The sequence below is a fragment of the Thalia democratica genome, chromosome 1 (genome assembly GCF_965202585.1).
Source record: "Thalia democratica chromosome 1, ktThaDemo2.hap1.1, whole genome shotgun sequence".
NCBI lineage: Eukaryota > Metazoa > Chordata > Thaliacea > Salpida > Salpidae > Thalia > Thalia democratica.
This window is the reverse complement of record NC_139165.1, coordinates 37,619,618-37,634,108: the sequence shown is the minus strand read 5'-3', so window position 1 is coordinate 37,634,108 and position 14,491 is coordinate 37,619,618. Positions and strand designations below refer to the sequence as shown.

Here is a 14,491-nt window from a genome sequence, read left to right as displayed (position 1 = left end):
TATTTTTAATAGAACAAAATATTCTTAGAAAAAAAAAATTAATAACAGCAAATATGTATATATAAATGTTTAACTAGTGAAAAATTAATTGTTTTTATGAACTTAAATTAACTTGTCTAAAATTTGTTTAGTGTTTAATGGTTGTGTAAAAGGATATTAAAGAAATAGTTTGTTGATCGAATAAAATAAAATTGTTGTTTTTAGTGAATTTTATCATCTGAATGAGTCAAGATATTTTAATTGAACTTAAATTGTATTGATTAAAGCTTAAAACATGTACTCTATGACTTGACTATTTTACATGCTCCTCAATTTTTTAGATACTTTTGTTTTAACACAGTTTTTTTTGGTATTTATAATAAACTTTTTGAACAATTCTCACCCATTTGGCTCTGCACTACACAAAAGCAAGGGTGTTGTATACCTGAAATTAGAATTAAATAGGTTAGTTTTTATTTGTACTAGTTGTTTTTTTAAATATGACTTTGATTAATCTAAATACACCATTTTGTTAGTTTTAAGTCAATTTAGACAACTATTTTCTGACAATTCAACTAAAGTTATCAAGTACATAAGTTAGAAAACATTTTAAATAAGAGTGCTTAATAAAGCCTTATTTAAAAAAAAATATTCAATTTTTGGTGCTTTAGCTGAGACTTAGCTCTAGTACTTGAAAAGCTTTGAAAATTTTCATTAAAAAAAGAGTCTCAACTAAAAGAACAATTATCGAATAAAAGTATTTGAGTATTAATTTCGGTTTTGTTCTCAGTTTGTTTTTGTTTACAATTTTATATGTTGAATTTAAATGAACTTAGCTATTACCACGTAATCGAACAGATATCTTGTTCAACTATTTATATGATGCATGGTTTCTATTTTCTTAAATATATATTGTCAGTCTATAAAAAAATAAGTTGTAAACTAAAAGAAAATAACATTAAAAAAAATATTACTATAGGTTGGTACAGTTACTTTAAAAAATTTAAGTGAGTTATAATAAATTATATAAGATTATATAATAGATCATAATAAGAATTATATAAGATAAATAAAGCTATTTGTTCTACTTTTCTATCTCATGAAAATATTTTTACAGAACATTCTTAACTTAAACAAATTTATCACAAACAATACGAATAACTATTAAATAGAAAATAGTTGTGCTCAAATATATTTTGATCAGTTTAATTTTTGTTAAGTTTCATTTTAGTTACATCAAAATAGTCGATAAATAGTGTTTTAACTAATCTAATAAAACAATTTATAAAGAAATTAAAATATACAATTTTATTTTTACGAGAAGTTAGCACCTTCAACCTGAAAAGTTGTTTAGATTGATATATAGTATTTAAAATAAAATTGGATTATTAGAAAAAGTGATTGTTAATTTAAAGGTGAAATTTTCCGTAAGTTTTCTTAAACTTGTGATAGAAATTAATTGTGAGTATGATTACCGGAATGTGTGTTTATCATAAGATGACGAAATAAGGTCGAAGAATAGGTTTTCCACAGTGGCCCACTTCAGAAAACCAGGGTAAAATAAGCTGCATAAAGGCCAAAGTTATGATAAAGGGGGGAAGAAAAGGTGCCATTAGGGGCCATTAGACCATAATTCAAATCCTACACTAGAGCCCAGTGGTCTGCAGGTCAAAAAAGGAAAGTTTATTATGTGATCTAAAAAAAATTCTTTAAGATAATTTTTATGAATAAAATAATTTAGGCGATTGATTATGTTTTAAAAATAACACTAAAAATTATTTTTTCTCTTTTAAGAGTACTAATATACTAAATTAGCTAAAAAAATTTAATTATGCGACATGCGAGCCGCAGTTTGCCGACCCCTTTACTAGAAAAAATGAAGTTGACAATGAAGTGCAGAAAAAAAGTTAGTTAACATATTTTTTGTGAAAGAGGGTCTTTTAGCTCATTTTATTTCTTTAATCGATGTATTAAAACAATAAAGGAGAAACCCTTTCCTATAACTTTATTGATTGTCGTAAGAAGTGGTGCTTATTTAACGATTGCAAAACATTACAGATCTGCGAAAAAAGAAGTTGAATCTAAATAATAGTAAAAATTCTATTAATGATTTAACTAAAAAAAAAATTCTTGAATTTAAGTGATAACTGGCCGAAATAAAATTATTCAGACGTAATATGTGTGCAAAAAAGTGAATCTCGAAATTTTTAGCACCCTCTTCAGTCTTTGAAACTTTTATTTTATTTTTTATTAATGTAGACTGTAGTTTTACATGCACGCAACATTATTTCATTTATAAAAACAAACAAAAGCTTGCCGGATGGTTGATGGGTGCTTGTAATCTAGTAGTTTTAGTTTTTTAGGAGGCTTGTAATGGTAAACAGCAGGCTTGATAAAAAGCAGTATTATACCTACTCAAGTGTTAAACTGTTAATATAAAAAAGACAAAAGGCAGCCAAAATGCTATCATTTTTCTCCGTTTAATATTTAACATTAAATTGATTGGACTTCTAAATATTTGTCTCATTTAAGTTGTGGGTTCTAACAGATGTTACGTTATGATTATAATTGAAAATTTAGAATATAATAAATACTGTTCCTCAAGATATGCTTTGTATTTAATCGTATAAAAGAAAAGTTTAAACTTATTATTCTTTAACGTAACAAAAATGTAAATTTTTAATGCTTTTATTTTTCTTTATATATTTTTTAATTTAAGATACATAAAAGGTTTCGTAAAGCTTGTAATTATGGCCATAGGGAGTAGGCTGTTTTTAACAAGTTGATCTTGTTTCATAGAGTTTTTACTAAGCTTCAAGTTGCTTTATACTGTTTAAAAAAAATCTTTTTTTTTGAGATATAACAGGTCAAAGTCGGGCCGCATTTTAGATTCCTTATAGGAAGGGTAAACTAAAACGACAAAAAAAGACTAATTGTTTAAAATATATCTCCTCCTACATTTTTCAAGAAATCTATAAATTTTCGCAGTCTAATTTTTATATAAAAACAAAAAAACATTAATTTTGACTTTTAAGTTTTAAGTTAAAATTACTTTTTTTTTGATATCATTATTTAAATTTTTATTCATAAAGTTTTAACTTTTTTTATTTATTAAAGTTCATAAGTAACATTTTTTCTTACAATATTAGAAAAATTTCCTAAAAATTTGAAGAAGATAGATTTCAGAATAAAATAGGAAATAAATTTTTAGTGACTTTTAAAATTCCCGCGAAAATTGACCCCAACATACTTTAGGTCTATACATTTGTATAAGCATTTTTCAAATGATGATATATCTCAAAAAGTAAAAAAAAAAATAGTATTCTATACAAACTGGGTAGTAGGTTGTACTTAAAACTTTTATACAAAAGAAAATTAAATTTTTGAAAATAAAAGTGTTGAACTCTCCCTCCTTTGGCCTTTTCAAAATTTTACCTTTTGTTTTAGATTACTTGAATTATAGAATTTTTTCATCCTTTTCATGATTAGCAATAACTTAAGAACTTATTTTGTTTATTGTCTATGTAACTTTCAACTGACAAAAGTATTACTGAAAGATTTTGTTTTATTTTAAATACTAATAAATTTTAACTCACATAGTACAACTTAAGATTTAAATGTTTTGGTAAAACAAGAAATTAAAGTTTTATTAATTATTTTAACACACTTCTTACTATTAGTAAAAAATTAAATGTACTGTTAAATTAAGAAATATTATTTATAAAATTAAAATTACATATCTATAAAATCAACATTGTCTTAGGAAAATAAAAATACAAGTATCACTATTAATGTTATATTATATTAAGGTTATTTTTGAAGAAATTCTATTAGTCTTTACTTGTTACTGTTTAAACTTTTTATTCTAATAGTGACATGGATTGATTGAATTTGTATTAAATTTCCCCTAGTTATATCTTTTTTATATATTTTTATAACTTAGTAAATGAAATGGTTATTTTCGAAGACTTAGTTTAGATATATTGTAGAAACAAGTTACAATTATTTTTTTTTTAGATGATAGTTGTTTTTAAATAGTTAAAAAGTAACTATTGAAAAGTCCAAAAAAAAACATTAAGAAGAAAAAAAAGGAGGTTCTGTTAGGAAGAAAAGTTTTGACGACACAAAACCATTTATACATAAGATAACCTCTCACTTAAAAACTAACAGGACGCTAATGGAAAATAAACTCTAGTTAGGTCATTGTAATTAACGTAAGTTTTATTGATAATATAAAACTTCTAACTAAATCATTCGTTTTTAATATTAATATAAGATTTGCTGATAACAAATGGTTGTTATAATAAAATTATTACTGATTTGTTAATAAGGGGTTAATATTCTAATAACTTTCTTTGTTAATAAATATTTATGTTTGAAAATACTTGAAAATATGGCTTATTGTAAATATTCAAAGATAAATTTTTCGTTTACAATAATAAATTAATATTATATGTTTTCATTTTTAAAAAAACTAGTAAAGAGATCTTAGCTGCTAGAGGAGAAATAATATTATTTTGTATAAAAAAGTGTTAAAAGAATGAATGTATTGAACTAATCTTTAAACTGTTTTGACTAGTTTTTTTAAACTAAATTAACTCTAATCCTAAAATTTTTAGTTTTTATTAAGTAGTTTATTAAAATACATTAAACTTATTTCTATTTTGAATTGAAAACTATTTTGAATATTTTGTTTTATTATTTACATTATCTACGGGGTTCACGCCAAAAAAATATTTTTTTAACTAATTTTAACTCTCAACTAACTTTTTATTATTTAACTCAAAAGGTTAAACTTAAGTGCTTTCAAATAAAAACTAATAAAAACTGCAACTCTGCTATTAAAACATTGTAGACAAAAAAAAATTGTTAAAACTTATTTTTTAACTGAATACTAATATTGAAAATCTAAAAAGTTTAATTCTATCAAAAGACGAAAGATTAGTTTATAGAAATTTAATCCTGAAAAAATAAAAATACGCTTCTTCGGGCTATTATGATTGTTATTGTAAAAGATGTTTGAAAAAAAAAACTTGTAGAAAACAAAAGTTATTAAAACAAGCCATAGTCTTACTGTAAACAATGCAATAGTGAAAAACTATTAAAAAAGTTAGAGACGTATTTCTCAATAACTAAAGTATTTTACTGCTTTACTAATTAATTTATTTTAGGCTTTGCCATAGTTTTGATGTTTGTACTAAGTTTAGTACTAATACTATCAATTTCAACTTTTTTTCTTACTGTTTATATTTTTTGATTGTATGCGTCCTTCCATTATTGAGTTGCTGTTCTAGGTGTTTAACGTTAATAAATAGTAAAATTTCAAAAATTTTAGATCAACGGCACTCAGTATAACCAGTTCAATTAAGATAATTTAGGACGTTTTATAGTTTTTTTTTCAATTTTATTATGTTTTATGTAAATATGTATATGCTTATAAAAACCTCAGGAATTAAAATAAAAAATTTTGAAAATTTTAAATAAGTTTTTTTTTTTCTAGAACTAGATTCTAGTTATTATTTCCTTAATTCTCGAATTCCAGACTTTTCCAGGTAAAGTTGCAACCCTGTATGTAATACAAAATAGTTTACAATTATAAACAAAGATGAACTCAAAAAACTTTAAAACTTTCAACCATAATAAAATGATCTTTTTTATAACGTATCATTGTTTTTTCTAGCTTATTTTGTAAAAAAAAAATTTTTCTGTGTTGTGTAAGTATAACATAAAATATTTGTGCTGTTTTCAACCCTAAGAGAGAGTGTAAACAGTTTCTGGGTTGTCAAAGGTTTTAGAGAAAATTTTTCTTTTTTTTCTGAATTCTTTTAAGGCTTTTAAAAATACAATTTGTTGGGTCTATTTTTAGTATTAGATGAAGTTTAAGGTAAAAAAAAAATTGTTTTAAACAATGTAGCAACGTTAAAAATGGTGTTAAGCTACTTTAAATGTGTTTTTTAATAAAAAAAATTGTATGGTAGATTTTTTGTGTATATTAGAAGTTTCAATACTTTACATGAAAAAAACCCAGTTTTTTTTTTAATTCTCAATTTCCAGGTTTTTGTAGCCAAACTGTCAATTCAAGGTATTATGTCAACAATGATTTTTAACACTTGTAAATTAATATCAACAATATTTCAAAGTATGGCAGCTGCAAGACTTAAAATATAAAACATGTTATAATTATAACCACAACTGTGAGTATAACAAAACATAAATCATAAGTTTTGTTTTTCTCTCTTCAAAGCAAAAATTCTAGATTTAAATTTTAGAACAAAAGAAGCAATTCAAGCTAAATACTAAAAAAAATGCTTAAATTGGTCTGAGATTTGAAAAGTATTCAAACTAACCTGACAAAGTCCAAGCTTGTGACAAAGTTAAATTGCCTAATTGATGAAACTTTAACTATTTTGATTTAAAATTTGTAAATTTAATGAATTTACCATCACTAAATATAGTATATTGTGCAGTTTATAATATATAATATTTAAATTTATTACTAAGAACGTTGGTGTTTTTAAACGTTTTTGTGCACACTTACATATAGTTTACTGTGATAAAACATTTATAAAAAAAAAAAAGTATTTTTTACATATTAAACAAAATACCTCAACTATAAAGAATTAAGTTTTAGTAAATTACTGTACATTACATATACACCATGGAAAACTATTGCGTTTAGTTTATTTGCTAAATAAGTATTATATAAACAAACTTTTGAATCCAAGCACTTCTTTTTTCAGCTAAAAATTTGCTGATGCAATAAGAATGTTATTGTGAAACTAATGGAGTTCACTTAAAAAATGATAATCTGTCTTTTTAACAATTTCAAGTCAAAGCAATAGAGTCTTTTAGATGTTTTAAAATGATAAACGGGGAATTAAAACGATATAATCAATTAAAACTAAACTAACAAAAAAATATTCAAAAAATTAATTTTGCTCAGCGGGCCACATTTAGTAGCTCGCGGGCCGCAGAAATTTCTCTCGCGGGCCGCATTCCATTCAGAAAAAAAAACGTGCTCGCGGGCCGCATTTGGCCCGCGGGCCGCAGTTTGCCGACCCCTGAACTAGAATGAGATATAATTGTTTCAGATTTGAATAAAAACTATTTACAGTGTAAAAATTTTTCATGCTTTTCACTTATGCTTTTTGTACAGTGACTAATGTACTGTTACTTAGACAAGTCTACAACTTTCAGAGTCTTCATACATTTACTTTAATTTAAATTTTATAAAACTTGGAAAAATTTTGTTTAAAATTTTGAAAATGATGCATTGTACTGCATGGAAACATTAAATATTTCGAACAATACCTTACAAGTTTGTACATCATGTATGCATTAAGATATGCTTAATTTCTAGAGATTAACTACAACTAAACCTTTATTTAACAAATTTGTATATATTTTTTAATATTATTCTCAGGTGAAAAAAGAAAAATACTTGAACATTGTGTTTTGTTTTACTTAAAAGGTGCAAGTTAAAGTTTACATCATCTAATAACACTCATTTTTATACTTTTTTTTACTTCAACACTATTTAGTACATACTTTTTACTTTTGAAAATTTCTAAGTATATACTGTTGAACTAACCTTGTCATTTAACAATAAAAAGAGAAATATTTAGTTTATTATTTTTTTAAAAAACCTTTAAAGTTATTTTATTTTTTACAAAATAAGTTCAATTTAAATTTACTGCAACACAAACGTATATTTAAATAGACTACAAACTTAAATCATGTAGTAACAAAATAAACATATGTAAAAATAGATAGCACACATAATGTATTTATATATATATGTATATTAACAACCAAAGCTGAACATCATAGTTTAGTTTGTGTTTCAGCATAATCACTTTAGTTTTCCAACTTGCTCCATTCTTCAATCATCTTCTTCAATACCTCAATGTTTTTGTCTGCATAGTGTTTCAACTCTTCAGGCAACTCAAGTAGACGAGACTGGCCATCTTTATAAGCTTCATTAGCGATAGTAAGTGCTTTATCAACAGAATCATATAAACGGATATTAATTGAGGAAAGATTGACTGCAATATTGAGTTTAACTGGATGAGCTGGATTAATTTTACCATTCACAATCTCGTATGCATCTTCAAAACACTTCAACGCTCTGGTTTCTAACAAAATTCTATCAAGTCCTGATGTAACAATAGCTTTATTAGAATACTGAATTCCTCGACATTTTTTGTAATCAGCAACAGCTTCGATATTGGTATCTCTTTTAATCCAATAACTATCTAAAAATTCAGTAGCTTCATCACAAACTTTGTTTATTGCTGTTGTAGATTTTAATTCCAACTCTTTTTTCAATTTATCATCTACATCGGTGTGACAAAGGGGACAAAAAGAGCACAAGTGTGGTTCTATGAGCTTACGATAACTGTAAAATAACATTTTTCTTTCTTCGTAGTTAAGAGGTGTCCCCATTTTTATTACTTCCTTCATGTAGCTAATTCCGTCAACAAACTGTCTATTTTTTAAAGACATTTCAACAAGAGACACTAATTCACTTCTATCAAACTGAGACATTTTGATAATATGCACAAAAATAAAGCAATCTTTATAACTGATACGATCATATTATGAAAGTCTGAAAGATAACATATAGAACAATATAAAGTCTACGTGTTTTTAATGATTATAACTATTTAAGAATAAAAGTAAACAATCAAGTACATTATTTTTGTTAATAAAACTAACATTTCTTATTTTTTCACCAAAAAGTTAGAACTTAGTATTTGAAAAACATAAAGCTTATTTTTGACTTACAATTTTTTTTTATATTGATAAAAGTGTTGCATTTAAATTTAGATAATTTATTACCATAACGTTTATACTTATGAGTTTTTAAAGATGTATAAATTATATTATCACAATATCAATATAATGTCTTTACTTTATTGATATCATACTTAATTAAAATTAACTATTAGCAATCAGTCTCAGATTACACTACAAAATATACTATAGCAACAAAACCTTTAAAATAGAGCTTCTATTTTAGAAAACAGTAATTAACACCATTAAAAACTAAAAAAAACTTGAATGTTACTATATAAAAAGTATAGAAAACATAAAATAGTATTAATAAAAGTAACAGTTTATATTGCTTTACGTGGATAAATTATGCTTTTAGTTTTTAAAGGAAACTTTATTGTGAGAAATAGCTCAACTACGTTTTCTAGTTATTAAATAAAACAAACTTGAAATATATTGTTATCAAACTTATCGCTAGAAATGTAAATATTCAACTTTTTTGAAGTTAATAAAAAAAAAAATTACTGGTATTTTAGATTATTTAGTATATAAAAGAAATTATTGAAAAAAAAAATTGGTTTAACGTTTAGTAACTTGTAAAACTTAGGTGTATAAACAAGATTTATAAGTCTTATTTTAGTCTGTTTTGATATCATTAAAAATTATGTTTTATAATAGATATGTTTAAAGGTAAGTTATTTTTAAAGACATCTTTAATTTTAATTATTTTTTCTAGTTTAAGTTTTTTTTTAATTTAACTCAGTTTGAACATTCTTAAACAAAAATCAAAACAAAAAATATTTACTTTTTTAAAACTTATTTAAGTTTCTTAAAAAAAAATTACAGCTGCATCAATGAAAGTCTTTATAGCAAACATAGTTTTGAAGAATATCTAAGTTAGTTTATGTAGAAAAAGTACAAAAATAAACATTAACAGTTTTAGTGTTTTGTTTGCTTCCTCAGCTTTGTTTTAAAATTTTGAGGTCAAAAAAATTGACAATTTTAATAAAAATCTTTACTTATACGTTCAAATATTATAATGTAAGTCTTAAAAAAGTTTTTAAATCATTTTTTTTTCTTTTAATTCTTGGATAGTTTTTTGTAAACATTGTCTAGTGCATAAAAATGTGTATTTTATAATCTCTAGATGTAAAGCTGCATCAAATTGTAACACATCAAATTGTAAGTCGGATGTGATAATTTAATACACTTTGTACCTCTTAATTTTATTTGATAGCGTGAAGCATTAATTTTTCGCTGGCTTAATTAGATTGGGCAACCACCCCTTCTTTTTATCAAAGTAGGTTTTATAAAAAGTAAATAAGCCAGGAATTGTTTACTTAATTTAATAATAATTTTTAGGTAGAACTTAGTTATCGGTCCATTCACCAAGCAGAGACTTTATAACTATTTTTTTTTATTTAATGATAAATTTAACAAAGCTTCTAACAATTAGCTTTTACAAAACAAATTTGTTCCTTTAATAAGTTAAAAAACTAATGTTTATGTTTAAGTTATAATTTCTAAATTTGAAAAAAGTTTTATGGTCGTTGTTTTATTTAATACAGTAAAGAACTATATTTTAAAATGTTATAACGAGTATAAGTTATAAAAAGTAACAAAACAATAGAAAAACTGAGTCAATAGTAAAGGAGTAAAATCGTAATTTAATTAATTGTATTTGCAATTCGCTTTAAAGTTTTCATTTTAAATCAGCTATTGAACAAACATTTAACTTGCTAGTAAATAGTTATATTTTAAACCTAGTTGCATCCTTCTATGCAATACCTAGTGCTTCTCGTAACGTACTTTGGAATTATTTCGTTTAAAGTAAGTAATAAAATAGCTTTTTAATTGTTAGTTGATATTTTTCGATAAAAATTTAAGTAAACTGTTACTTAAAGCACTGTATATCTTTATTTTATGTTTTTGTTCTCAATGCAGAACCAACTCATACTATTTGATTTTATATCAGTTTTTACAATAAAGTACAATGTATGTTGCATAAAATAACATTTATCAATCCTTGTATTTTATGTGTTTGTTTTTCGAGCTCAAAATAGTATCCTGTCATTATTTTTGTAAGTTTAAGAATTCAATATTACAACAATGTTATTTAAATGAAGAAATTACATTTTAAACAATGAATTTGATCAGAGGTAAATTTAAAGATTTTCCATCACTTTTCGAATATTTCTATTATATGTAGTAATGTCCAAAAATGTTAGAATCCATTTTTTTTTATAAGTTTGAATTATAAAATTGAGTTTATGTTATTCGCTTTTTATTTACTCGTTGCTGTCCAATCTATCTAAACTTTCATTTTTAGCATGTACTATGCTTATAATTTTCAGCTATAACTTATTTTGTATAGATAAAGTGTTAAGCACAATTTTTATTGTATTTTGCTTCCTGGATTATCTAAGTTGAATACATAGATTCATATAGTACTTTTTTAAAATAACAATAACCTCTCCGCTGATAAGAGTTCTTAAATGTGGTTTAAAATATATTTTAGTTTACACAGAGTAAAACTCTTGTGATAGACAATAACTTATTAGACAAATAATAATTAAATAACAAATATAAATAAAAAATAGATTTTTGTCGATAATGTATCTATTAAAATAAAAACCTTTACATATACATTTAAACATATTTACTGCCAATCGGCAATATTAATAGCTTGTTTTATGATTGTAGATAAAGTTAAGAATTAAAATAAAAACAAACTATTTTAATTAAAGAATCATAAAAAATAGTACAAATTACTTAATAATAATATTAAAAATACAAAAAAAAATTTAGACAAATTATTAATTATAATAATAAATTTTTTAGTAAGTTGTTAGTTACAGTAGTACATACTTCTATTTAAGTTTTAAATAAAAAACTGTAAAATAATTTAAACTAAATTAATTTTTTTAGGTAAAAAGTTTAAAAGCAAAGCAGGGAGGTTGTTATTAAACATTAAAAAGAAAACCAAAACAAAATTAAATTATGTATACAGATTTTTTAATGCGTATCAAAGTGTAACGTTCACATTCAGATGATGACTACTATTTTACAAGAAGGGGAAAAGTCTGTTAAAATTCAACTACATTGTTATTTGGTAAATTTTCATGATCCAATACAAAGGCAAAAGTTAGTTTTCTTTACTTAACTTTAATGTTATTTAATATATACAGTTTTAAGGACATAACATTTAATACCTGTCGGAGTTTAAGGTTTGTAAGCAATTATAGAAACTAGGAAAGCTATCCCAAGTGCCAAATTTTATTTAAAAGATATAAGTATACTGTACATAAAACTAGAATGTAATTATAATTGCACATTTAGAAATACTACACAGTTTAACAAACTACTATCAGAGTACTAAAAAAGATTAAACAAACAAATCAGAAAGTAAAAAAAACTTTGTTTGAAATTAACATTAATTCACTAGGCATTTAGTTTACTCCGACTAAAAGTTAAATGTAAAATGTTTAGTGTGGTTAATCGCAAGCCACATATGGAAAAACGCAAGAGGTAAGAGCGAAGAAATTGTGTTGACCACTGGCAAAGGAGAATAAATTGTAAGTAGCAATCTTCGCAGTAATTAAATAACCTGTGTGATCTCTACGAATTTCGTAAAATTTATTGTTTGATCTATCACCTTTGTAGTTAAATTGTCGGTTTTTACATCCTATTGGTTAGAAAGTCACCTTGGAGTCGCGGAATTTGTGAACATTGCTTCGAGAGAGGTTAAAAAGTTTAGAAATTTGCTACTATTTTTAGTATTATAACTTGTGCGGCGTAAGAATGTTGGTTGTAAGGATGTAATCAAGAAAAGTTAAAAAGTTCATAAAAATTTAAAAATATTTTCCCCTTTTTTTTGATTTCTTGTGAAGTATTCTAAAAGGTGAAAAATCAATTTAAAATATTCGGTTTTAACTTATATTTTGCTATAGCTTTTAAATGTAAAATTACTTTAAATGTCTTCAAACAAGCAACTGTGATGTGTGCACAGAAGATTAAACAAACCTGATGAAAACATTTTACTTGTTAATACTTAAAACATAGGATACTTTAAAAAGTAATAAAGTTTTATTCACAGACTGAAATTTTAAATATTAAACAATTGAGAAAAGTATATTTTACACTTTCTTTATCTTTAAAGATAATTATTTTTATATTCTCTTAATCAGTCTACTTAAATTGTTTAATTAACAAAAAAATGAAAGCTGTTAACACTAAAGTTCTAGCCGATAAAGATAAAATACTTAAATAGATAAACAAACACTTAATCCAATTTATAATCAAAAGTTATCAAACAGAAATAGTATGTGCTTGATAAGTTCACAAGTTTTTAGTTATAGTATTTATTTTAGATAAAATATACCATATTATATAACTACTATAAATGGTGTAGCATATAGCAAACTAAATTTTAGTCAGCTAGCTAAATTTATACTTTCTTTAATAAATAAGCTATAAAATTCTAACCAAATTATAACTTTGAATTCACTTTCACTTAGATACAAGGTGTTACTCATCAAAGGCCATCATCAAATAGTATGTAACTTTTCCACACTTTCCCGATAGTGAGTCAAAAATAGCACAATTCTTTTTCGCCGGTGGTAAAACTACGCAAAACTTTATTTGTACTTTTTATCTATGTTACTACCCATTCGATCATGATGACTAACTTTTTGTGTATTCATGTTTTTTTAAATTTGATTTGATTAAAAACAAGTACTATGACGTCACAACCATCAAAGGGTTCGTGCAAAACTTAATCCAATTTAATTTGTTGTAAGAAATTGTTCGAACGTTTTCACGTAAATCATTTAAAAATTCATCTTTGATAAAACATACAATGATAATATTAACTATCAGTAAAAACTTGTGATAAGCTGTACTTAATTTTTTTTTACTTCTAAGTTGCTGAACAATATTAAGTGAATAATTAAATGTTTTATATACTATTAAAAGCTGTCAGTAAAACGTTTTAAAGTATATCTAAAAACTGCAGTACTGAATATTTGTTTAAACAAAATAATTAAAAAAAAACACGGGAATATTCTAGCCGCGGAAATTATTAGAAATCAACCAATTTAAACTAATACACCTTAATATAAGAACAACAAATTAAATAATATGGAAACTTTTAATTTTGTAAAGATTTTCTAACTGTGTTTTGAATCGATATTAATGTATTTAAACCTAGATTTGTTAATTTATCTTTGTTGCACTCAAATTAAAAGTAATATAATGTTTTCCTCACCTCTCCACTTTGCATTTTAGAAAAAAATCTGTAAAAGTGATTTTAAAATTGTAAGTTAATTTTTGTTAGTTAATACAGTTGTTTTATAATTTTTATAAAGCTGAATAAAACCTCTTTAGAATTTTAATTAACTACTTTTATATACTTTTATTTATATTATTAGGTTAATAATTTTTTTTTGCAAGTAAAAAGATATTCTTAATTGTTTTGTGTAACAACAAACTTTCATCGGAAATTTTTTAAACTTAATACCCCAATGACCTCGTAAAGGTTTATGTGAACAATTAATAACCCTTAACGTTTTGTTTAGCAACAAACTTTATGGATACATGTCTGAACTTAACACGTTTATTTTTGTCGAAATGTTTACGTACGCAACAAGAATGCGAGTAGCTTAGCAGAAAATAAAATACGATCGTGTAATTTGTGTATGGTAACAAAATTTAAGGACATACTGATTGAATTAAAAAA

The 14,491-nt window shown here is 24.2% G+C and overlaps 1 protein-coding gene across 1 annotated transcript; it reads right to left on the bottom strand.

The window, feature by feature from the left end:
* Positions 1-7,836: 7,836 nt before the first annotated feature.
* Positions 7,837-8,526, bottom strand: LOC145835692 (14-3-3 protein zeta-like). The gene has a single exon (XM_082943392.1). It carries the CDS (start codon positions 8,524-8,526, stop codon positions 7,837-7,839), a length of 690 nt encoding a protein of 229 aa, XP_082799518.1.
* Positions 8,527-14,491: the final 5,965 nt, after the last annotated feature.